Consider the following 26745-nt stretch of genomic DNA (forward strand, 5'->3'; position numbering starts at 1 on the left):
TTTGCCAACAGACACCACTTGAGATGTGACAGTACTTTTTTTTATCGGCATTGAAATATAAGTTTTTTAAAGTGATCTAACAATTGTGATAAAACCAGATATATTTTGTATGCATCTGAAATACTCGTCATCCGCAAGTAAGTCGAAATATTCTTTTGAGCCATAAGATGTCACTTGAGATATGAAAGTGCTTTATTTCACAAGAAGGAAACCTAAGTTTCTTAAAACGATCTAGAAATAGTAATAAAATTAGATAGATGTAAATGTTTCTGTCTGAAGTACCCATTGTCTATATGCTACTTGAAATGTACTTTTTCTTAGACATGACAGTGCTTTGTTTAACAAGAATGAAACCGAAGTTTCTTAAAACGATCTAACGATAGTAATAAATCAGATGTATTTTAAGTTTATGCGTCTGAAATGCTCCTGGTTCACACATTTATTGAAATAAATTTTTAACCCATATGATCCCCCTTGAGACTTCAAAGTACTTTATTTCTCAAGAATGTAACCTAAGTTTCTTAAAACGATCTTACAAAAGTAACAAAACTATATATATGTTAAGTGTATGTGTCTGAAATACCCATGTTCCATAAGTTACTCGAAATATACTTTTTAGTCTAAAGATGCCCCTTGAAACATGAAAATAGTTTATTTCAGAAGAATGAAACCTTAAGTTTTTTAAAACGATCTAAAAGCAGTAATAAAATCAGATATATTTCAGTTTTGTTCGTGTGAAATGCTCACGGTCGACAAGTTACTCGAAATGTACTTTTTACTCATATGAATCCGCTTGAATTATGAAAGTGCTTTGTTCCTTTAGACCGAAATATTTATTGCTTAAAACTATGTAACAATAGTAATAAAACTAGACATATTTTAAGTATATGTGTCTGAAATGTTATTGGCCCATATGTTACTTGAACTATACTTTTTACTCATATGATGCCACTTGAGATACGAAAAGAGTTCATTTCACAAAATTGAAATCTAAGTTTCTTAAAATGAGTTAATTATAGTAGCAAAATAAGATATACTTTAAGTGTATGCAGAATACCCATTGTCCACAAGTAACTCAAATTATAATTTTTACCCATATGATGCTACTTGGGACACAAAAGTACTTTATCGTCTTACATAAACTGTCATAACAAAAATCTTAAGTGAATTTTATTGAGAATAAAAAGAACCATTCTATTGTCTTGAAAAAGAAAAAATTTGCTTCCATGAGTCTGTACAAGTAGGTTTGTTACTTTAATGTTTCGTCTTATTTGAGCAGCTATTACAAAAAAAACCTTACATGAATGTCGTTAAAAAAAAATTATAATATCGTTAAGTATTCGTCATTACGAACATCTAATGCTAATATAACTATTTCCGTTCCAGACACTTTCTTGATGTAATTCATCCTCACTTTTACAATAAGATATAAGGAATTACTCTACTAATGCACTATTAGTACTGATCGAAATCGTACCGTAAACTAACTAGTGTCCTTGACCAAAAATATACTTTGATTCCGAGTACCCACTAAAAGCGATTTTCTGTTCACTCAGAGTTCAAAATAAGAACCGGTTAAATATTTGGGATTGTAAGTCCGTTAACAGGACCATCGCATTTGTTATTACTTTGAGGTTTTGATATGAAAAATGTTCTATTGATCTATTTTTTTTCTGGATATACCTTTCGTATAGCGTATAACTTATGATCCGCCACCGCTAGTTGTTGTCGATGATGCTCAGACATCTATTGTTCTATTCATTCCCTAGAAAGACGGGTTGAATAAATGAGAAATGTTATCTCACAGTTCAAAATAAAAACCGTTTAAACATATTTGGGCTTGTAAGAGTGTTAACAGGACCATTGCATTTCTTATGGCTCTGAGGATTTGGTACGAAAAATGTTCTATTGATTTAGCTTTTCTGGATATACCTGTCGTATAGTGTAAAATTTATGATCAACCACCGCAAGCTGTTGTCCCTGATGATCAGCATCAACATCTATAAGAAGAAATCTAAAGAAAATCTATTCAAGAAAATAAGACAGAATTTCTTTGTACATACATTTTTATTTTTTAACAAATTTACAAATATTTTTAGAACACTTTAATATTAGGGACACTGAAATCAATATTATACAGGTAGGAAAGTGATTTTTCACTCTGAAGCCGTTCATGTGAGATTTGTCCACGTAAATTTTGAGAAATTCTTTATAAGTGCTAGAAATATCTCACCCAAGGCTTCGTAGTACCAATTGATCAGTAACAAAGGATTTGAATTTCCATAGATATCGGTTCAAATTTCTATAGTGAGTAATAATTGCCAGAAATACCTCAGAAAAACATCGTATATCCACACAGGCCTTTTGTTCCGAGAAAAAGAAATTTCCTATTAAGGTACCAAAATGTCATCTATACAAACATAAACATTATCAGAAACTGTGGACATTTCACCTTTGTTAACTTTAATAATAATATTCACGCTTATATTCATTCTGTGAAGGTCCCTCGCTGGGATCGCTAAGTTTAGAAAGGACCATGACCTCCAAAGTGACGAGCTTATGATGCAGAGGGGTTCTTGTACTATGACGTAGATAATGACAATTATTAATATTAGAAGGATGTAGGTACGGGGCAACGACCATTCTCATTATAAAAAGGACGGGGATCCAAGAACGGGGCGACAACAACTTAACTGCAGGGATTAAAGAGTAAAGGTATGAACAAACTAGGAGGGGAGGAAGAATTTGCGGAACTATGTTGGTCTAAGATGGTTTTGCACAGTGAAGAGTTGTCAGCAGTAGTGATTGCACTGATAGATTTGAGAGTGATGAGTGATGAGGTAATATAAAAGAAATTAAAACTTTTCTTCTTAATATTTTCCTCTTGTAGAATATCCATGGAGCAGTATTGATGGTTTGACAGAATGGATTTATTTCCTTGAATATCCAAGAGCTATAGATCCCGTAAAAATGTTTTGTAAGTATTTATAGTTGCTTTATAGTTATATCTCACCCTAGGATCAACAAATATTTTGAATTGCTATGCAAGAAATCTAGGGTAGGTCAGTGATATTTTTCTTAAATCTTTTCACAGAAATATCTAGGTTACGAGACATTGTCTTTGAAAATTCCTTTGAAGTTTTGGGGGAACTTTCTTTGTAAGTTTTCATAAATATACTGAAGTTGGGACATTTCTGCCTTCATATGGCATTTCTTTTTAAAATTAGATGCTTCGAATTATCTTACTGTCTGTTTTATAAAAAGTGTGAGTTTTTACAAGATTATTTTAATTCCCTCTTAATTGTGGTTGTAATTATGTCAGGGAGTACTGCCAAGGACTATTGAGGAGTGAGGGGATATTCAAAAAAAGTAAAGTTAACTGGTAAACTAACATAAGCGTGAATAAACTTCGAAAATAAAGCTGACTTAAAAGATCGCCCAGAAAATTAACGGTGATGATTTTGGAGTCAAAAGTCTTTATAAAAAAGCCTATAGATCGTCATTGTTGTTGTCATAACGCTAACATTGCTATTGCCATTACGTCACCCAGGTTATGTTTTTCTCTTCCTCAACATAAAGAGAATCAATGATCATAAAAATTTAGGGCAAGAGTCATTAAATTGCAAGGAAATTGTTTTAAAATTAGTTATAATTGTCATAACTGATAAGGAGCAAACCTGCCACGACTTTAACTTCTTATGTACTAGGATGTCCTTGGAGCTCCATATGTCATCGTTCAAAATTTAAATTTTCATAATTCAATTGAAACAGTTTAAACGTAAAAAAATTACCGATAGTTGTAATATTATCAATACTGTCTCAGGATTAAAGATCCCAACTTACATAAATAGGCTTTTCCAATCAGAGTATATACATATATATTACCAGACAGGTCCGACACAGATTTTTGTATAATTGGCCAGTCCAAAGTAAGGGCCTTTGGCACTATTGGTGAGGTAAGGATGTATCCTAACCAAATCTCACATAGTGTGGTTCGTCACAACTACTTTAATAAGCCTTTGCCCACTTTTTCTACTCTAGCCAAATACTCAATTACATAAATAAAATGTCACACCATCTTGAAAAAACCTAATCCTATTGCGTAGTAGGTTATTGGACACTTTCCTACTTTATCTTCACCTAGATTTTGCATAATAAAGCGTTTTTTCCTAATACAGTCTTCTTGAAAAAAAATTCCAAAATTCTATAGGCCACTGGCCATATTCTCAATTTATCTTAACCCAGACAATGTGTAATATAGTTTTTTCTTATCATTGCGACTAATAGATCTTTGCCCACTTTTCCTCTGCCTGGACCTACTCGATATAGCGCTTTCATTCCAGCAAAATGAAACTGCTATTCAAGAGGATAATTTTGAATTAGCAAGTAATCAAGCAGGGTGCATTTCAGATTGTAGCAAACTGAAGTGTCAGGAGAAATAGCCCTTAATGAAGGAAATAATGATTAAAAATTAAAAATGCCAAGTGTGCAGTAAAGTTTTTTCTCGTAATACTTATTTATCCAGCCATGTGATGATTCGTACAAAGTAAAGGCCTTATGAATAAGGTTCAGATATATAATGTTCAGAAAAGTGTCTGCTTTCTCTTTTTGTTTATGCACGCATATAAAGCTTCATTTAGGATAGTTGCAAAGTGGGTGTAAATTCTTCTCTCAGAGCTCTCATTTACATTAGCATCAATTTTTATACAGGAATCACCATCCATGTGAATAGCCAAAAGGAGTTACTATTGACTTACTCATTTTCACCAAAAGATGGTTGGTTCAAATTAATAAATCTAGAGTGAATAATAGTTGTTTTTTTTTACAGTAATATTATAATGTATTCTGTCTTTAGACGGCATTATTCAATTTTCCTCTGATTAGTTACTTCGTCACTCTAATTGAAGTAAGTCCAACTCTTTTCTTTTGCTTTTTAATAATAATGAAAACTAACGGTAGTATCAAAGCCAACAGGGAATAACCTAGCACGCCTTAAATTCAAATAGTCTACCTCCATATCAGAAATTCCATCATAAGAACCTCAGTAGTCAAGAAGCATCGTTACTCCGATATAATACAATGCAATAAAAATTAAAACGTAATTAGCTAAACACAAAAAGTCAAAAGGCAAACACAATATGTCGGACATTAAATCCACTCAATTCAATGCAGGAAAAGCCAAAGCAGACAATTTAGTTGACCAAACGCAATACAGCACACCTACACAAGTCGATACATGAAACTCAAAATCTTTATTAAATCTGAAACCTTGCTGCCTTCTACGTTTCCCCTTATACACATTAACGAGTTGTGTTATTTTCTCAAAATCAAAAATGATAAACAGTTTAGTGTTTTCACTAAGCTAAAAATAAATTTTAGCAACGATACTGATGGTATATTTATTAAGCAAATAATTTATACACAGTAAACTCTTATTTTTCCCCGAATTCATTTTTTTTCTTGAAATATCATCATGCTTTACATAGGAGCAATCCCTGTAAACAAGTAGAAGTGGCAGATTATTTAGAGTTAGAGTATACTCAACTTGTAGTGAAAAGTCAGATTCATATTTCTCTCAATAGAGTGTAGCTTTATGCTTATTATATCTTTTTGTATTGTCAATGAGACTGTCTTCGCTCATATTATGTAAAGTCGTTTGTTGCAATTTGTCTATTTGAACTAATGTTACGCAATTAAGTGAAATAAAATACAAGCTCTGTGAACAAAAAGATACAACATAAAAATAATAAAAACAAAAAAATACAACACAATTAGTGAACAAAAGACAAGCTGTATTAAAACTTAGTGAACGAGAACAAAGTGATGCAATATGTTGGTGAGTAGAATTAGACAAATCTAAAAACAAAAGCTCAAAACTGTCAAATTGAGGAGTAAAAAGTATGAATACTAAGAATACTGGAAAGCCGAATTATTGGACTTGTCGAATTGTATAGTTTTAAAGTTTGAGGAATATGGACTTGGGAAAAATGCTGAGTTTGTTGGTAATGAGATGCCTTTGAGTTGTTGGTTCGAGAAATATTAAGTATCGAGAAATTTAGAATTATAAAATTTGAAGGGTTTCTTGAAAAAGTGAACTCTATAAGTTGATGAATTTTTAACTGTGACAAATCTCGAGTTGGAAAGAACTGTTGAAATATAGAATATTATAGTCTAAGAAGTGCGGGTCATTGAAATTTGGTAAGTCTTGAAAAGTTGAAGACCCTGATTGCACAATCTGTAGAATTTAAAGTTTAAGAATTAGAAAGATGTGAAACATTCTTATATCCTTTCAACAACTTCAAGCAAGATGCTCTAAATGTTTACGAGAATTTAGAGATATTTACTGAAAAAATCAGCTTATTTTTTCGACAAGTCAAATGATTCGGCTTTCCAGTATTCTTAATATTCAAACTTCACACTCCTCAATTTGACATTTCTAAGCATGTATTTTCATCCTGTTTGTTCAATACTTTCGTCGCTTTACGGTCAACTAAATAAGTTTTATCCTTATTAGAAGCCAACGGCGCACATTTTACAAAATAGTAATTTTTTCTACTCACAAAGTTAAATGGAACCTCCAGTGACTTTTTTTTTAATACTTAAATGATTAGATTCAATAACAGCATAAATACTCGAAAAGCTAATGCTTGTTCAGTATTACTTTAATTAAGAACATCCTGGTGAAGATTAATTATAAAAAATGGTTGTCCGCTTTTTTAAGAGTTACTAAATTCTTCTTATCAGATTTCAAATAGATGGCGTTAAGATATTGCCAAAGAATTCAAAACTTCAATTCTTGTGCCGTAATTTATTGCTTAAAGTGGGTTTGTTTCCAACCTAAACATTAATCAATCATTTTTTTTCAGAAATAAATTATTATATCAGATTTAGATAGATTCCAATATATTCTATAAGATTGAGCCCCAGCTGCTGCTCTTGTCATGAAGACGTGTTTATTTTAAACCAGTTATTCATTTTTATAGATGATGGCGTGCTTCTCTTTTTTGCCAGCATTCAACTAGAGAATTTTGCGCTAGAAAACATGGCCTACCGACGGATGAGAGAGGAGGGTGGACCAAATAATGAAATTATAGACACTCATCATGAATACAGGAATACTGTTGAAGACTATATCACAAATATAAGGTGACTAATAATCCGTACATAGCAGAGAAAAAAAAGTTCTAAAAGTTGTAATTTTGGTAATAAATATGGTTGTGATTCAATTTACCATGCCCAAGCTTTCATTCGCACTGAATCTCTTTTGATTGCATAACTCATTTGAGTTTTTTTTTCGACCATACAAAAATGTGTTGCAGCTTGTGAGTCATGCTTATTAGGCTCGCGGGCATGTATGATCAAATATCCAATTAAATTCATTATTTTCAATTTAATGGTAGAGTTCTAATGATCCTTAAGTAAAACTCTCGAGCTAGATAAATAGCGAAAACTGGCGTGTATTCTATGTATGACTTTTTCCTCTGGTGACTTCCGATGGTCTTAGAAACTTGTAAGGGATTCCATTAAGGGGATTCATTCAACTGGCAACATAATGTTTTAATGTATTCTTAATGGCCGTAAAGACTTAAGGGGTTCACCCCAACTCCTCCCATGCCCAATTATGGTCATTGGCATTCTTGTTGCCTCCATGGCATAAGATAGAAGTTTACCCAGGTAAGTGAAGTTATGCACTAGATCAACGTTTTCGTTACCCATCACCACCTCTTCAAGCTTATTTATTCCTAGTTAAAGTGACTTAGTCTTCTTAACATTAACTTCCAAACCTATTCTTGCACCCTGAAATCTTAAGGCCCCCAAAATATCATTCATTTTTCTAACATTTTTATCTAAGCCCCTCAAATCATCTGCATAATCTAAGTCTAGAAGAGGTTTCCCTTCCCCAATTAATTCCGTGTTCTCCCGTTGCCTTTGCTATGCTCTTTAGGACAAAGTCCATCAAAATGATCGTTATAAATGAGGATAGGACGCAACCCTGCTAAACTCCTGATCTAACATGAAACCAGCTACTAGCCTCATTTCGTACCTTAACGGCAGCAATTTTATTCTTGTATATCTTCAGTGCTATTATAGGCTGCAAAATATCGCTGCTTAAGTAAAGAGCAATATGGTAATAATGTATTATTTATTTATTAATCTATTTTTAGACTAGGGCTATCGTATAGAAGGAGTCATCGTAGAAACTACGAAGGGGGCTCATTCGATTGAAAATTCAGAGGGCTAGGGCATTTTTTAATAGTCGAGAGTAATTGGAGGGCAAACAGCTCCCCACCCACGAATATCATTTCCCCAAACATATCCAATCAAAACTTGAGATAGCCATTTTGCTCAGCGTAGTTGAAACGTGTGGAAATTATGTCTTTGAGGAGTGCAGCCCACCCCCCCCAGCCCTTAGGGCAAGATTTGTAAGTTATGTCCTGGGGGCATTAAGGTTCTTATAGAAAAGGTAGTCGTATAAACCTTGGAGGGGGCTCATTAGATTGGGAATCAGAAGTCCTAGTGCCCTTTTTAAGAGTCAAAGTAATCGGAGTGCAGCTACCCCCCCCCCCATATGTCATATTTTCCCTAAATGTATCTGATAGAAATTTTTATATAGCTATTTGTGCAAAAAATAGTCCAAAGATCATAGACAGCGCAATTGCGCTGCCTAAGTAAAAAGCGATGTGGACACAATTTGTTTTTAGTCAAACTCAAAACTAGCAAAAATAAACATTTGTAGGGCTGACAACCCCTGTGCCCTCTCAAGATCGGAACACAATTTGCACTTTACTAAAAAGAAACTACGTTTAAAATGTTTTCACTTTTTTTTACTTTAATCAATAAAAAAGTATTATAACTTAAAGGAATAAATATCAAGTATATGCATATTAAACTGACAATCCACGGTCATTTGCTTTTTCTCTTTTTTTTTAGTAAAGTGCAAATTATGTTCTGGTCTTGAGAGGGCAGGGGGCTTGTCAGCCCTACAATTGTTCATATTTGCTCGTTTTGAGTTTCACTCGGCTATTTATTGTAATTATTTATTGTAAATCCTTGGAATCATGGAGGATTATAGATTGTTTATCAACGAAATTAAAAAATCTTTCCGAAAAAAAATATTTCAAAAAAAGTCAGGAGCCACATCAAAACTTAAAATAAGCAGATAAGTCTGTTATTAGTTCAAAACTAAAACGACCATAAGTACTGTCAGTGAACAATTGAAACTCAAAACGAAAAGAAATAAAAATAAATAATCCCATTATAGATAAAGGTAATAAGTACTGACATAGATGAATAATTATGTGCTACAGCGAATAGGAATTAAAATATATATTCAAGTCAAACTTAAAAGATGAAAAATTACTACAAACAAGAATTTGCCGACTGCCCCTCCCTCTAAGTGTAAACCTTCCAAAGTCTATTTGAATTAAATAATTGGACTTTTTGGCTATTTTGAAAAAAAAACAACTATCTCAAAATTTTGGTATGGGTTGAGACTGGGGGATCTAAAACGGACAAGAGGTGCTTTTTGCCCTCAAATCACTTTTCAACATCCCCTGATCATGCCCAGAGAGTTTCAATCTTATACCCTCAGTCTTTCTTCAAGTGTCACTGAAGCACTCTTTTGACAACCAGCATGCGCTTAGTCTGTCTTGATTTTGATCAACATCCCCTCAAGGTTTCCTGAAACTTTAACCTTAATATCCTAGGCCCTTATGGAGAACCAGGATTGAAATTTTCCCCCTTTCCTAAGAAAAAAACCATATGGGCAACTTGCATAGCTTACAACTCTTGTCCTAGAGGGTGTGGGGGCCTATATCATCCCCAAGGGCGTAGTTTTATTTATCATTAGATTATTCTGAACAAAATAGCTGACTCAAATTTTTGGTCACATGCGTTTGGGGGAGAGCAGCTAAATAATAGCAAGATAATTGAATGTCTTTAGGTTTAAGATCCTTCCACCGCTTACTCGAAAACCTCTGACCCTTCATTATAATGGATGGTGTGCGATTATACATCGCTATGCATGGTACACCATGCTATAAATGAATCATCTTAGATAAATGAAGTTTCAAATTAAATATCTATAAGATTCTTTTATTTTGTATGGACATGGTAGCCTACATCTCTGGAGATGAATGTGTCAGAGCGAGGCATTATTGCCTCTGAAACTGGAAAACTAAATAGTTTTCTAACAATTTCAAATTGATAGGCTGTCACGGAATTTTTATTCAATGACTCTTTGGCACTTTTTTGGGACAAAATCGTTGATTCCTGTCAATTTAAATCGTTTCGTTGTCAATTTTAATCAAATGAAAATTGAGTTACTTTATTTTTAGGTCGCCGCTTGACCTGATCAAGCATTTCATTTTCTCTGTTTTCTACTGGGTGACGCTAGCTTGTTTCTTTTATGCTGGAGCTGCACGTGCTGACATTTTTTCTGTTGGCTATATGACGGGGTCGTTTGTTTTCTTCTGGCTTGGCAATGACTTCTTTTTAAAAACAAGAAATCAAGTCGTAAGATGGTATGTTTTTTTTTTATTTGATGGTTTCATTTTTTCCATAGTAACCGTCAAGTTCTATTTAACATAACATTGCAATGGTCGGACTATAGGCGGAATTTGAGCTTCTTTTGGTTTTAGGAGTGTATCACAGTACCAAGATTTCTAACCGTTTCAAATAATGTCTTACGCTGTTGCATAGTACTCAACTTATCTCCGCCAATAGATTTTTATTTCAGATGTCTTAAGGTGACTCCTTCCTATTTCACTGCAATGTTAATTCATTTGTGGTATGAAATGTCATCTGATTCTCTAACCTGATATGTCAGCAAACTATTTTTTACAGGTGATCTTAGAAATAAAAGAGAAAAACCTTCCCAAAAAACTTTTTAGCTCTTCCAATTTTATTGGCTAAGATTATAAGAAAACCAAACGTACAATTATGTAAAACACTGTAAAATTGGTTTGAAGCATGAATAATTGACATACAAAAAAGGAAAAAAGTCTTAGCCATTTAAAAAATTGTTATAAGAAACCTTTAATATTTTTTAAACATGTAGGTTTTTTATTTGTTCTCATTACATCTTTTCTACTTATCGCACATTATATGGGATATAAAACTAATCTTTTTCTAAACTTTTATCGCCTAAAATTAAAACTAAGTCAAAAGTAAAATTACTTCAAACACCGTAAAATTGGTCAGGAGCATGAAAAATGGACCTTTAAGAAAAAGAAAAACGTCCATCTAAGAGCTTTTTTTTTTAGAAACGTTGAATTTTTTAAACACAGTTTTTACATGTTATTATTAGATCTTTCCTTCTTATTTATCCCATATTGTATTTCAAACTAATCTTATTATATACTTTTCCACCTGATAGTTTTTCTGTAGGTTACTAGAATTTGTCGTCAATCCGAGGTATATTTACAAAAAGTAAACGATCAATTGCTGAAAAGGGTTAAGTTAATACAATTATTTTCAGCATGCACAAAATGTGGTTAGTAAACAAGTGGCGCAGCCTTGAAATTGGCTAAATAGTTGTTTTTTTTTTAAACTGCCATTCTGAAATTTCTGGCCATATACGATCTAAATAGGCCAAAACTTTAAGAAATGATTTGTATTTTTCCCAGGGTGGTTGTATTGAACCTATGGTGACGCCATGACATCAAGAAGAGGCAAAACAAGCGATAAGGAGAATTAATATATAGAAGCCTGCCACGTAGTCGTGCCGAGGCCCGGCATCATACCCACTGGGCTATATATATATATATATATATATATATATATATATATATATATATATATATATATATATATATATATATATATATTTTTTTTTTTTTATATATATATATATATATATATATATATATATATATATATATATATATATATATATATATATATATATATATATATATATATATATATATATATATATATATTATTTAATTAATAAATTATTTTATTGTGCTCCACAATTTTAAGGTTCAGTGACATTGGTTCTGCCGTGTATCTTCCCCCCCCCCCCCCAAAAAAAAGTAAGAGACAATCACGTCCAATGTTAAGAAATATAAAAACCCATAGTTCCTAAAAAAGGAGTCAGATCAAAACAAAAAGTACACCACTAGAACCATCTTGTCCGAAACCCCTGTATAGGAAACTTTCTGTCCATTGGCTTGAACAGCAAGGGGAATATATTGGCTTGAAAATCAAAAAGTGGCAGCTACCACAACATTCTGCCTAACCGGCATATTTTTTTCTTTTTTTTTCTTTCTTTCTTTTCCACAGATAGCTTGGCACTGGAACATCGTAGAGAGTTGTTCAATAGCTCATTTTAAAGGAAATTAATTGGGCTAAAAATCTTTAGTAGCTAAAATAAATTATTTCTAAGAGAGAATAAATTTTTTCACCAAAAACTGTATTTTTGATGTCTTTTCATACTGCAGTCATTTCAAAGATATTTGATTTTTGTACATATAAATCATAATCGTATACCAGCGGTAAGATTTGAATCCACGCCTCCGAAGAGACTGGTGGCCAACACCAGCGCCTTGGACCACACGGCCACGCTGCCTCTCATAACTATATATGTGAATCCGGGTTGCAGCAATAGCTAGCAACCTAGTAAGAGACGATCAGTCCAATGCTAAGAAATATAAAAACCCAGAACTCCTAAAAATAGAGTCAGATCAAGACAAAAGTACATCATTAGAACCACTTTGTCTGATCTGGGTTGCAGCGGTAGCTAGCAACCTAGTAAGATAAGAAATATAAAAACCCCTAATAACTCCTAAAAAAAAAGAGTCAGGTCAAAACAAAAAGTACACCATTAGAACCGCCTTGTCCGAAACCCCTGTATAGGAAACTTTCTGTCCCTTAGCTTGAACAGCAAGGGATATATATTGGCTTGAAAATCAAGAAAATTGGCAGCTACTACAACATTCTGCCTCAACGGGATATTTGTTTTTCTTTTTTCTTCTTTTCCACAGATAGCTTGGCACTGGAACATCGTAGAAAGTTGTTCAATGGTTCATTTTAAAGGAAATTAATTGGGTTAAAAATCTTTTGTAACTAAAATAAATTATTTCCAAGAGAAAATAAATTTTTAATTAAAAACTGCATTTTTGATGTCTTTTCATACTTTAGTCTTTTCAAAGATATTTGATTTTTATACATAAATCATAATCGTATACCAGCGGTAAGATTTGAACCCACGCCTCCGAAGAGACTGGTGGCTAACACCAGCGCCTTGAACCACTCGGCCAATCTGCCTCTCATAACTATATATGTGAATTTGGGTTGCAGCAGTAGCTAGCAACCTAGTAAGAGACTATCAGTCCAATGCTAAGAAATATAAAAACCCAAAACTCCTAAAAATAGAGTCAGATCAAAACAAAAGTACATCATTAGAACTACCTTGTCTGAATTACATTAAAAGACGATCATTGGAATAACAAACAATTGCATACATTGGAATTAGTTAGCTACTTGATGGTTTGAGGTTCGTCTCTTACTATTTCAAAGAAGAAAAAGCCGTAGGCTTTTCCTGTTTGTAATTAGTTTATTATCCGGGTTGTTATAATAATCTTAATAAGCATACAATATTTTAATAAATCATCATAAGCATGATGATGCAACACACTTGTCTTTTAACAAGTTTACATATTATAATAAAGAACGACTTCTTGCCTATTCTAAATTATATACGCCACTTAATTAAAGTATAGGTTAGTAATTCCACAGGTAGCTTGTCACTGGATTATGTAAAGGTTTGATACAGTACATGGGAATTTTACATAAGGGACCGATACATTTCATCATAAATGGTATTTGTCAATTTGGTTTTTCATATAATTATCCATTATTATGTAAAATGTTATAATAAAGAACAACCTCTTGCCTATACTAAATTTTATACGCCACTTAATTATAGTATAGGTTAGTAATTCCACAGATAGCTTGGCACTGGTACATCATAGAGTTGTTTAATGGCTCATTTTAAAGTTATATAAAGGACCGATATAGTTCATCATAAATATTATTTGTCAATTATTACAATAATTATATTAAAAGACGATCATTAGAAGAACAAACCATTGCATACATTGGACTTAGTTAGCTGCCTGATTCTTTGAGAGTCGTTTCTTATTAATCCAAATAAGAAAATCCGTAGGCTTTTTCGTGTTTGTAATAAGGGTTTACATAATCTGCTTCCGGGTTGCAGCGGTAGCTAGCAACCTAGTAAGAGACGATCACGTCCAATGTTAAGAAATAAAAAAACCCATAGCTCCTAAAAAAGGAGTCAGATCAAAATAAAAAGTACAACATTAGAACCGCCTTGTCTGAAAACCCTGTATAGGAAACTTTCTGTCACTTGACTTGAACAGCAAGGGAAATATATTGGCTTGAAAATCAAGAAAATTGACTTTAACTGCGTTATTCTCCACAAACGGCATATTTTTTTTTCTTTCTTCTTTTCCACAGATAGCTTGGCACTGGAACATCGTAGAGAGTTGTTCAATGGCTCATATTAAAGGAAATTAATTGGGTTAAAAATCTTTAGTAACTAAAATAAATTATTTCTAAGAGAGAAAAAATTTTTATAATAAAGAACGAACTCTTGCTTATACTAACTTTTATAGACAACTTAACTATAGTCAAACAGTTCGTGGTAAGGGTAAGTAAGGAAGTTACAGTAAAGAACGATTTCTCTCCCATAGTAATACAATAAAGAATGAACTCTTGCCTATACTAGCTTGCATAGGCAACTTAACTATATTATAGGATGGTAAAGTTTTATATAAAGTTAATATGTGGAGTGATTATAGTATCACGGTTGCAGCTTTAGCTGTAATCTAATTTATAAATCTAATCCGGGTGGTAGTGGTAGCTAGCTACCTAGTAAGAGACGATCACGTCCAATGTTAAGTATAATAAAGAACGACTTCTTGCCTATACTAAATTTTATACGCCACTTAATTACAGTTTAGGTTAGCAATTCAATAGATAGGTTGGCACTGGAACATCGTAGAGAGTTGTTCAATGGCTCATTTTAAAGAAAATTACTGGGGTTAAAAACTTCTTGTAATTAAAACAAATTATTTTTATTACATTAAGAAATTTTAATTATGTTCCTTAAGATTTTTTTTACAGTAAAGAACGATCTCTCATCCATAGTAACTGATAAATGGTGGTTCCAGGGGTAGTTACTTGAGGTTCGTCTCTTACTATTTCAAAGAAGAAAAAGCCGTAGGCTTTTTCCTGTTTGTAATGATATTGCATAAAAGAAAACCCAAGTGGTAACTGATTCACAGTATTACAGTAAAGAACGATCTCTCTCCCATACTAACTGATATATGGTGGTTCCAGGTGTAGTTACATAAAGGACGAATATAGCTCATCATAAATGGCGTTTGTCAATTATCCGGGTTGCAGCGGTAGCTAGCAACCTAGTAAGAGACGATCACGTCCAATGTTACGAAATATAAAAACTCATAGTTCCTAAAAAAGTAGGCAGATCAAAACAAAAAGTACGCCATTAGAACCGCCTTGTACGAAACCCCTGTATAGAAAAACTTTCAGTCCCTTGGCTTGAACAGCAAGGGAAATATATTGGCTTGAAAATCAAGAAAATTACAATAAAATACGATCATTGGAATAACATACCACTGCATACATTGGACTTAGATAGCTACTTGATTGCTTTAGGATCGTCTCTTACTATTTCAAAGAAGAAAAAGCCGTAGGCTTTTTCCTGTTTGTAATGATATAGCATAAAAAGAAACCCAAGTTGTAGCTGACGTCATTCTGGTTGTTATAGTAAAGAATTATAATAAAGATTAATTAAAAGACGATCATTGGAGTAATCCAGGTTGCGGCGGTAGCTAGCAACCTAGTATCCGGGTTGCAGCGGTACCTAGCAACCTAGTAAGAGACGATCACGTCCATTTTAAAAAATATAAAAACCCCTAACTCCTAAAAAAAAGAGTCAGATCAAAGCAAAAAGTACACCATTAGAACCGCCTTGTCCGAAACCCCTTTAAAGGAAACTTACCGCCCTTTGGCTTGAATAACAAAGAAAATATATTGGCTTGAAAATCAAGAAAATTGACTAACCACGTTATTCTCCACAAACGGCATATTTTTTTTTCTTTCTTCTTTTCCACAGATAGCTTGGCACTGGAACATCGTAGAGTTGTTCAATGGCTCATTTTAAAGAAAATCTCTAGATCTAGTGCTATTTGTACTTAATTTTTTTTTAATTATTGTTATTTAGAACGAGTTTTATATTTTGTCTCCACACAAAATGAGTTTATTTTTGTCTTCATTTAATAGAATTCTCACGTGAGGATTTATATAATTTTTATTTATATGTATCGTACCATTTATCTCGCTGTTTTTGTTACACAGATTTGAAACAGCAAACAAGTAGAGCTGCCTCTAAATAGTTTTAAAAATTGAACGGTAGTCTCATGGATGAAACTTCTGTGTCTCAAGAAAAATTGAAGACCAAAAAAAGAAGATTTGCAGACACAAGTTACAAAATAGTCTAAAGTACTATAATTTGTCTGATTTACTACAAATTTACAAGAATAAAAAAAATGAGCTATGTCCTATAGTTTCATCGGTGACCCAAAGAGACAGTGGCGTTTTGAAAGGGTTTTGCTATGGAAAATAACAAGAAAAGTCACAAGAAGAAATAAATTTGCAAAGAAGGAAAGGGTAAACTTCCTGGTTCTGATCTTAAAGCAGAAGTTTTGTTCAAGTTAAAAATGTAGTTGTGCTCCCATTTAAAGTTCGGGCATTGGAACCTCATAAGGTAAACAGTTTTTGGCAACGAATCATGGTTGAGGCATCTGCTGCAACCATGTATAGAACCAAGTCTCGTCGATAGTAACCGAGAAAAATAAAAAAGTGTTTTAAGAAGAAAACTGTCAATGAAGAATTTCCATTTCAATCTGGTTCAGGAGATTATTATTATTTCGATTATTCTCAGCGGCAAAAGTATGTTGCGAAAACAAATTTATGGGAATTTAGAAAAAAAGCCTGAAACCCCAAATAGATGGCGCCAAATCGAAATGAAAATTGTGCTATTGGAATCACCATAGCCGAAACCCGCATTTAAGACAATTACAGTCCCCACCCTTAGCAACAAGGAAAATCACTTTCGCTGGTAAGCAGTGACGTGTCTTCTTTTTTCTGTTTTCTGTTGTTGTTTTTTCTTGTCAGCAAAGACCCAGTCGTAGAGTAGCCAAAGTTTTTGTTATAATACATCTATCAAAATAATCCAGTGCTTGTGACGGGATTCAATAAGGTTTGAAGTTGTCAATGAAAGGTATTAGTAGAAGACAATTTACATACAAATCAGAAAAAAGCTAAGACAGTAGCAAAAACTGGGGTATCTTGATGAAAATAATACTTTTATATTTTCATATATACAAAAATTCAAAATTATATTTTTATTTGAAGTTATAGAGAACATACAGACATTTCTACTCGTTTTCTGTTTTAACACTTTCCTGTTTTAGTGAAGCTATCTGGTAATGCGAGGCTTCAATCTCAGCAGCTGAAAGGTTGGATGAGGGGCTTGCGACCGTTCCCTGTAAAAAAGCCCCATCATTTAAAACGTTGACAAAAGTCGACATAAATGTGTCATCAGTAGTTCTGGAGAAAATTTATATTTATTTATGGTGCTGTTTACTTTCGTTTGGATTCACAGCCGTATGATGTCATCAATGCATATCATGAAGAACAAAATGTTCTTTGACACAATTAGTTTTTAGCTTTCTAATTTTTTAACAGAAATTTCAAAAAGTACCAAAATTATTGTATGTGATAGAAGAAACAAATAATTAAAAATTTTAAGAGAATATACAAGACGCGAAAATTTTGAGAAACAATAAATTAGAGGTTTCAGGTTAAGACTTGGGTTAGTGTGAGACGGTAAAGACTTAGGATAAAAAGTGATCAAAAACTCCTGAAAATAATTGTAAGCTTAATAATGGTAGCAACATTATCCACTCCGGTTGTCCAAAGTCTACGGGATGAAAAGCCATTTGATGAATTAGCCATTGATGAATTGAAAAAATGTCTACACCAAAATTCGACTGATGTCTACTTCCAAAACTCGACTAATTGTAAAGGCAATCCAAAGAGTGAGTGTGTTTGTTATACAAACTTTAACCAGGCAACAAATGCAACTGTTGCCTGTGGAAAATTGAACGGAAAAATCATTAACAAACAGAAGAAGGTTTGCAAACACAATGTGCAAAATAATGCAAAACTCTTTAATATGGCCGATTTATCGCAAAATTGCAAGGATAAAGAGGGAGCAATTTCCTATGCTTGCTGGGCTAACCCAAAGTGATTATGCCGTTGTGAAAGTGTTTTTCCATGGTATGTCACAAGAAGAGAAGCAAGCAAAATTTGTAAAAAAGCAAACTGTAAACTTACAGGTTTCTCTGGAAAGTCTGACAAGAATGGTGCTGAAGTTTTCTTTGAACATCTGAGCAACAAATATCCAATTAGGCAATATATAAAAAATCATAAGAAATTCAATTTGGATGAAAACCATTCCACATATGTTGACTGGTCGAAAGCAAAAACCAGAATCAGTATATATTCAGCGAAAGAAAATGAGACTATGCCGTTTGTTTGCGAATTCCAAATAACCGATGATCTCAAGTACTTAAAGCAATCGTCCTTAAAAATATGTAATATTCGCGATATACTACTGTATATCACGACAGCTTTGCAACATCCCGAATTGTATAGCCTCGTGGCGCATATACTGTTTATAGTGTTTTATTTTGTATTATTAAAAAATATTGCTGAACCCAATGAGATGAATGGGAAAACAGTTATCCTAAAGACCATTGAAAGTAAAGTTTTTCCTGCATATGCAGCCCAAGTCTTAGATCCACACACAGTCATTATTTCTGGAGGTGGTCAAAGCAACACTGGCACTTTCAATGGTCTGGCATTCTTGAGAATCGAGCATGATGGTAATTCTGGCTACTCAGTTCTTGATGGCACTTTTTCGACAACAGAGCAAGCAGATACTATGGACATACATGAACAAGACAACGAAAAATTCATTGCTGTTGGACTAAGCAAACAATGTTTGGTTTGTAAAATTTCTAGAAGGAGGAAACAAGCGGACTCTTTGGCCAATGGAATTGAAGACATCCGTCCCATAGAATACTCTGCTGTGACACTTAGTTCTGAAGTGGTCTATGCATCTAGTTGTGTGACTCGGGTGAGAATATCTCCGGACGGTACTTTTTTAGCAGTTGGTTGTGAAGATGGTTCCATCAAGATCTATTCATTCCCTGGTATGGTCCTAATTCGAGAAATATTGGCGCATAATGAATTAATAAGTGATATAGATATTACTGAAGATGGACAGAAAATTTGCAGCGTTGCCGGAAATGGATCAGGAACTATGTGGCAAGTAAAAGATGGCAAACGTCTAAATGATTTAGAATTACCAAGATGCGCAAAGTACACCTTTAAGCGGATCAAGTTCTCGAATGCAGGTAGAAAACAATGGCTGTATACAATTGCAAATCCAGTTGTGAAATCGACGAACCCATCTGTGCTTTACAAATTTAATACGGCCAATTTTTCAATTGAAGAGGAAGCAAGATTTTCTAAGGACCTACTTTCAGCTCTTGCCACTAGTTCTGACTCCTCATATATAGGTATTGGTAACATGAATGGTGGTGTGATGGTGCATGATGCAAAAACACTCAGGCGGATATACTTATTCAAAGATGATAGATTTGGTGCCATAACTGACTTGAAATTTCTTCGTCCTCCTATTCCTTTTGAAACGATAGATGGCAGCATGACTCTGGCGCTGGTATCGACGAGCTTAAATGGCTTCACTAGACTACATTCCCTTACAAAAGTTTTTACTGGTGATGATCCGGGTTGCAGCGGTAGCTAGCAACCTAGTAAGAGACGATCACGTCCAATGTTAAGAAATATAAAAACCCATAGTTCCTAACAAAGGAGTCAGATCAAATTCAAAAGTACACCATTAGAACCGCCTTGTCCGAAACCCCAGTATAGGAAACTTTCTGTCCCTTGGCTTGAAACAGCAAGGGAAATATATTGGCTTGAAAATCAAGAAAAGTGGCAGCTATTACAACATTCTGCCTAGACAGGATATTTTTTTTTCTTTTTTCTTCTTTTCCAGAGATAGCTTGGCACTGGAACATCGGAGAGAGATGTTCAATGGCTGATTTTAAAGGAAATTAATTGGGTTAGAAATCTATAGTAACTAAAATAAATTATTTCTAAAAGAGAATAAATTTTTCCACCAAAAACTGCATTTTTGATGTCTTTTCACACTGCAGTATTTCAAACATTATACCAGCGGTAAGATTTGAACCCATCCGGGTTGCAGCGGTAGCTAGCAACCTAGTAAGAGACAATCACCTCCAATTTTAAGAAATATAAAACCCACCAACTCCTAAAAAAAGAGTCAGATCAAAACAAAAAGTACACCATTAGAACCGCCTTGTTCGAATCCTCTATAAAGGAAACTTACCGCCCTTTGGCTTGAATAACAAACAAAATATATTGGCTTGAAAATCAAGAAAATTGACTTTTACCACGTTATTCTCTACAAACGGGATATTTTTTTCTTTCCGCTTTTTTTTCCTCCTCAGCTAGCTGGGCACTGGAAAATCATAGAGAGCTGTATAATAGCTCATTTTAAAGGCAATTGCAACATCTAGTGCCTTTTGTAATTAAAAATAAAACACTTTTTAAAGTAGAATCAATTTTGTCAAAAAAATTGCATTTTTGATGTATTTTCATACTGCAGTCTTTTCAAAGATATTTGAATTTTTAAGCAATCAAACAGTTCATGGTAATGAACTCTATACTAATAATAGCTCCTCGTCTCAATAGTAACCGAAACTCCTGGAACCAAAATTTTCTTTTTTGGCTTAATCGCTAAAATTATTATGTAAACTGCAAAAATATTTATGATGCCTAATCAGTAATAGTAAGTTCTTAATTTAAACAACAAAAATACATAAAAATTTTGTAATTAGTTTTACTGTTTGTCTCCTGGAAGAAAAAATTTTTTCATCTCAGTTCAAAGTTATTATTGTATCCTGGAACCAAACTTTTTTTGGTTTGTAACCCGTAAAGTACGTATCTCCAAATTATTGTCTTATAATTGCAATTATTTTAGTTTTCAGTCCAGAATCGCTAAACTTATTATGTAAACTGCAAAAATATTTATGGTGTCTAACCAATAATACTAATTTTTTAATTAAAACAATATAAATACGTTAAAATTTTAAAATTAGTTTTTTTATGCTAGGTTTTAGATACTCGACAGAGGGTATTGTGTACTTAATAATTTTAAAACTTGAAAAAATATGTTCTAACTTTAATTGAAAAAAGAAAGAATAACAAAAAATAATATCAAAATAGAGCAATCCAAATTTCTACTAATAAAAAACTTTACTACACAAAAAATAAAGCTAACTTCCTGAAATATCAGAAAAGTTTATTTAAAAGAGATAAAAATGCCACCGAACGCAATAAAGCTCGAGCACGCGTAAGGATTGCTACTAAGATGTCTTGTGATCCAAGATTTAAGAAAATGAAATATGACAGAGCAAAACAGAGGTATCTTACGGATCAGGGGTATCGAGAAGGGAAAATTGAGACAGCCAAACAAAAGAGCAAGGAACGGTATGATAACGATATAGATTACCGAAACAAACATAAGGAAAAAAATGCTACCAGAATAATGGGTAGATACTGGGGTGACAAAAGGTATAATGAAAAAATTAAATTCTCTGCGAGTTTGTACCGAAGAACGCATAAGGACAAAGGGAAAAATTACATCCAGAAATACAAGAAGATAGCAAAAATGCAGGCTGATCTTTGTAAATTGAGAAAAATTTTACGCATGTTTTATCGGGATCACGAAAAGTATTCAAAATTACAGATTAAAATTCTCTTTGAAAGAGCGGATGCTGTTGAAAAGTCGGCTAGAAATGCTTTGGCAAAGCTTCATAGTAATATCCAAAAGAAATGTTGTCAGTTTAACGAAAAGCTTCCAAGGTATGGATTGGCAACTGCGGAACAGTTTATAGATGCAATGGAAAATGTCCGACAACACAGTGAATATACGGAGGCGTATTTCTTAGAAAATTCGTATATTAATTTTGGAAGGAGCAATTGTAGTTTATGTAGCAGCAAAAAAAATATATATACAAGCAAACCTATCAACAGTGAAGGAAAAGCAATGTTTTTCAATTATGGCGAAAATGAGCCTGTTAGGGTTATTAGTAAATGTGTTTGTAAGACTAATGATTTAGAACAAATTCCTGGAACACCGACTCAAGAAAAAAGCATTTCTAACTGTGTTTTAAACAGTTCTTTTAGTTCTACTGAATATTTGGCAAAAAATTCTCTGTGTAGTAGAACAAACTGTCCTGAAAAGTAAGAGACAACTATTGAAAAATGCTCTAAAACTAGATCTGACAAGGAAATTATGATGGTTGAAGTCACCTATAACAATCTGAGTAAACATTCAAAACCAAAAATTGGGCAACAGGTTACTTGGCAATGTCACCCTGATATCTGCAAGCTCTATCCGACGGATATTGAATTATGTCAAATTCTTTTTGATATCCTTGAAAATAATATAGCATTAAAATTTTCAACTGACAAAGTGGTTAATTTCTACCTTGGCGGCTTGGATTATTGTGAAATCAATTACAGGGACACAAGAAAGCATGGGCATTCGTTATACAGGGACACAAGAAAGCATGGGCATTCGTTATACTGTAGCCCAAATGCGGGATGTCAGAGCTATTTGCGTTCTCTAAGGGCACTAGCTCCACATTTTCCTGTCTTGAACTGTTTCATCCGGGTTGCAGCGGTAGCTAGCAACCTAGTAAGAGACGATCACCTCCAATGTTAAGAAATATAAAACCCCCCAACTCCTAAAAAAAGAGTCAGATCAAAACAAAAAGTACACCATTAGAACCGCCTTGTCCGAATCCTCTATAAAGGAAACTTACCGCCCTTTGGCTTGAATAACAAAGAAAATATATTGGCTTGAAAATAAAGAAAATTGACTTTTACCACGTTATTCTCCACAAACGGGATATTTTTTCTTTCCGCTTTTTTTCCTCCTCAACTAGCTGGGCACTGGAAAATCATAGAGAGCTGTATAATAGCTCATTTTAAAGGCAATTGCAACATCTAGTGCTTTTTGTAATTAAAAATAAAATACTTTTAAAGTGGAATCAATTTTTTAAAAAAAATTGCATTTTTGATGTATTTTCATACTGCAGTCTTTTCAAAGATATTTGAATTTTTAAGCAATCAAACATTTCATGGTAATGAACTCTATAGTAATAATAGCTACTTGTCTCAATAGTAACCGAAACTCCTGGAACCAAATTTTCTTTTTTGGCTTAATCGCTAAAATTATTATGTAAACTGCAAAAATATTTATGATGCCTAATCAGTAATAGTAAGTTCTTAATTTAAACAACAAAAATACATGAAAATTTTATAATTAGTTTTAATTTTTGTCTCCTGGAAGAAAAATTTTTTTCATCTCAGTTCAAAGTTATTATTGTATCCTGGAACCAAACTTTTTTTGGTTTGTAACCCGTAAAGTACGTATCTCCATATTATTGTCTTATAATTGCAATTATTTTAGTTTTCAGTCCAGAATCACTAAACTTATTATGTAAACTTCCAAAATATTTATGGTGTCTAACCAATAATACTAATTTTGTAATTCAAACAAGATAAATACCTGAAAATTTAAAAATTAGTTTTTTTATGATAGGTTTTAGATACTCGACACGGGGTATTTTGTACTTAATAATTTTAAACCTTGAAAAAATATGGTCTCACTTGAAAGGAAAAAAAGAAAGAATAACCAAAAAAAATATCAAAATAGAGCAATCCAAATTTCTAGTAATAAAAAACTTTACTACACAAAAAATAAAGCTAACATCCTGAAATATCAGAAAATTTTATTTAAAAGAGATAAAAATGCCACCGAACGCAATAAAGCTCGAACACGCGTAAGGATTGCTACTAAGATGTCTTGTGATCCAGGATTTAAGAAAATGAAATATGACAGAGCAAAACAGAGGTATTCTTACGGATCAGGGGTATCGAGAAGGGAAAATTGAGACAGCCAAACAAAAGAGCAAGGAACGGTATGATAACGATATAGATTACCGAAACAAACATAAGAAAAAAGTTGCTACCAGAATAATGGGTAGATACTGGGGTGACAAAAGCTATAATGAAAAAATTAAATTCTCTGCGAGGTTGTACCGAAGAACGCATAAGGACAAAGGGAAAAATTACATTCAGAAATACAAGAAGATGGCAAAAATGCAGGCTGATCTTTGTAAATTGAGAAACATTTTACGCATGTTTTATCGGGATCACGAAAAGTATTCAAAATTACAGATTAAAATTCTCTTTGAAAGAGCGGATGCTGTTGAAAAGTCGGCTAGAAATGCTTTGGCAAAGCTTCATAGCAATATCCAAAAGAAATGTTGTCAGTTTAACGAAAAGCTTCCAAGGTATGGATTGGCAACTGAGGAACAGTTTATATATGCAATGGAAAATGTTCGACAACACAGTGAATATACGGAGGTTTACTTCTTAGAAAATTCGTATATTAATTTTGGAAGGAGTAATTGCAGTTTATGTAGCAGCAATAAAAATATATATACAAGCATACCTATCAACAGCGAAGGAAAAGCAATGTTTTTCAATTATCCGGGTTGCAGCGGTAGCTAGCAACCTAGTAAGAGACGATCACCTCCAACGTTAAGAAATACAAAACGCTCCAACTCCTAAAAAAAAAGACAGATCAAAACAAAAAGTACACGATTAGAACCGCCTTGTCCGAAACCCCTATAAAGGAAATTTACCGCCCTTTGGCTTGAATAACAAAAGAAAATATATTGGCTTGAAAATCAAGAAAATTGACTTTAACCACTTTATTCTCCATAAAACGGGATATTTTTTTCTTTCCGCTCGATCTTTCTCCTCAGCTAGCTGGGCACTGGAAAATCATAGAGAGCTGTATAATAGCTCATTTTAAAGTAAATTGCTACATCTAGTGCCTTTTGTAATTAAAAATAAAATACTTTTTAAAATAGAATCAATTTTGTCAAAAAAATTGCATTTTGGATGTATTTTCATACTGCAGTCTTTTCAAAGATATTTGAATTTTGAAGCAATCAAACAGTTCATGGTAATGAACTCTATAGTAATAATAGCTACTTGTCTCAATAGTAACCGAAACTCCTGGAACCAAAATTTTCTTTTTTGGCTTAATCGCTAAAATTATTATGTAAACTGCAAAAATATCTATGATGCCTAATCAGTAATAGTAATTTTTTAATCCGGGTTGCAGCGGTAGCTAGCAACCTAGTAAGAGACGATCACCTCCAATGTTAAGAAATATAAAACCCCCCAACTCCTAAAAAAAGAGTCAGATCAAAATAAAAAGTACACCATTAGAACCGCCTTGTCCGAATCCTCTATAAAGGAAACTTACCACCCTTTGGCTTGAATGACAAAGAAAATATATTGGCTTGAAAATCAAGAAAATAGACTTTTACCACGTTATTCTCCACAAACGGGATATTTTTTTCTTTCCGCTTGATTTTTCTCCTCAGCTAGCTGGGCACTGGAAAATCATAGAGAGCTGTATAATAGCTCATTTTAAAGGAAATTGCAACATCTAGTCACTTTTGTAATTAAAAATAAAATACTTTTTAAAGTAGAATCAATTTTGTCAAAAAAATTGCATTTTTGATGTATTTTCATACTTCAGTCTTTTCAAAGATATTTGAATTTTGAAGCAATAAAACAGTCCATTTTAATGAACTCTATAGTAATAATAGCTACTTGTCTCAATAGTAACCGAAACTCGTGGAACCAAAATTTTCTTTTTTGGCTTAATCGCTAAAATTATTATGTAAACTGCAAAAATATTTATGATGCCTAATCAGTAATAGTAATTTTTTAATTTTTCATCATATTAAAAGACGATCACTGAAATAACAAACCATTCCTTACATTGGACTTAGTTAGCTACTTGATTGTTTGAGTTTCGTCTCTTACTATTTAAAAGAAGAAAAAGCCGTAGGCTTTTTCCTGTTTGTATTTATAGTTAAAAAACGAACTCAAGTCCAAAGAAACTGAACACTGTGGTTCATTCATATTATATTCATTATTTTAGCTAGAATGTAAATAAACAAGTTTCTTTTTTAAATTTTAAATTGAAAAGATAGTGCTTTTAATTCAACATATTAAAAGTTCTCCCCGACGGGGAATCGAACCCCCTTCTCCCAGGTAATAAGTGAGCATGCTTACCATTAGACTATCGAAGACTTGTAAAATAAAAGTTACATATAAGATATGATAATAATTTTTTATCCGGGTTGCAGCGGTAGCTAGCTAACATTCAAGGACGTATACAAAGGGTTTAGTTGGTTTTGAACCCCCCCCCCTCCCCCAAAATGTTTTTCAGATTCATAATAACGAATATAAAATGAATAAAACAAAATTGAATATAAAAAAATATACAAAAATGAATATGAACAACTTTTTTATGCGTTTTTGAATTACATTAAAAGACGATCACTGAAATAACAAACCATTCCATACATTGGACTTATTTAGCTACTTGATTGTTTGAGTTTCGTCTCTTAGTAT

At 33.1% G+C, this 26745-nt stretch overlaps 2 protein-coding genes across 2 annotated transcripts in view; both read left to right on the top strand.

The window, feature by feature from the left end:
- Positions 1-17544, top strand: part of LOC148946100 (piezo-type mechanosensitive ion channel component 2-like) — a 30799-nt gene extending 13255 nt beyond the window's left edge. Inside the window, exons 3-6 of the mRNA XM_089097605.1 lie at positions 2891-2977; positions 6984-7146; positions 10338-10523; positions 17529-17544. Of these exons, the coding sequence (XP_088953731.1) occupies positions 2891-2977; positions 6984-7146; positions 10338-10523; positions 17529-17544 (452 nt within the window). The remainder of the gene's footprint in view (positions 1-2890; positions 2978-6983; positions 7147-10337; positions 10524-17528) is intronic.
- Positions 17545-18844: 1300 nt separating this feature from the next.
- LOC148946101 (uncharacterized) lies at positions 18845-19951 on the top strand. Its single transcript, XM_089097606.1, has one exon. The coding sequence runs from the start codon at positions 18845-18847 to the stop codon at positions 19949-19951; it is 1107 nt and encodes a 368-aa protein (XP_088953732.1).
- Positions 19952-26745: the final 6794 nt, after the last annotated feature.

The sequence above is a fragment of the Artemia sp. Qi Xiang Cuo genome, chromosome 12 (genome assembly GCF_049724085.1).
Source record: "Artemia sp. Qi Xiang Cuo chromosome 12, ASM4972408v1, whole genome shotgun sequence".
Lineage (NCBI taxonomy): Eukaryota > Metazoa > Arthropoda > Branchiopoda > Anostraca > Artemiidae > Artemia > Artemia sp. Qi Xiang Cuo.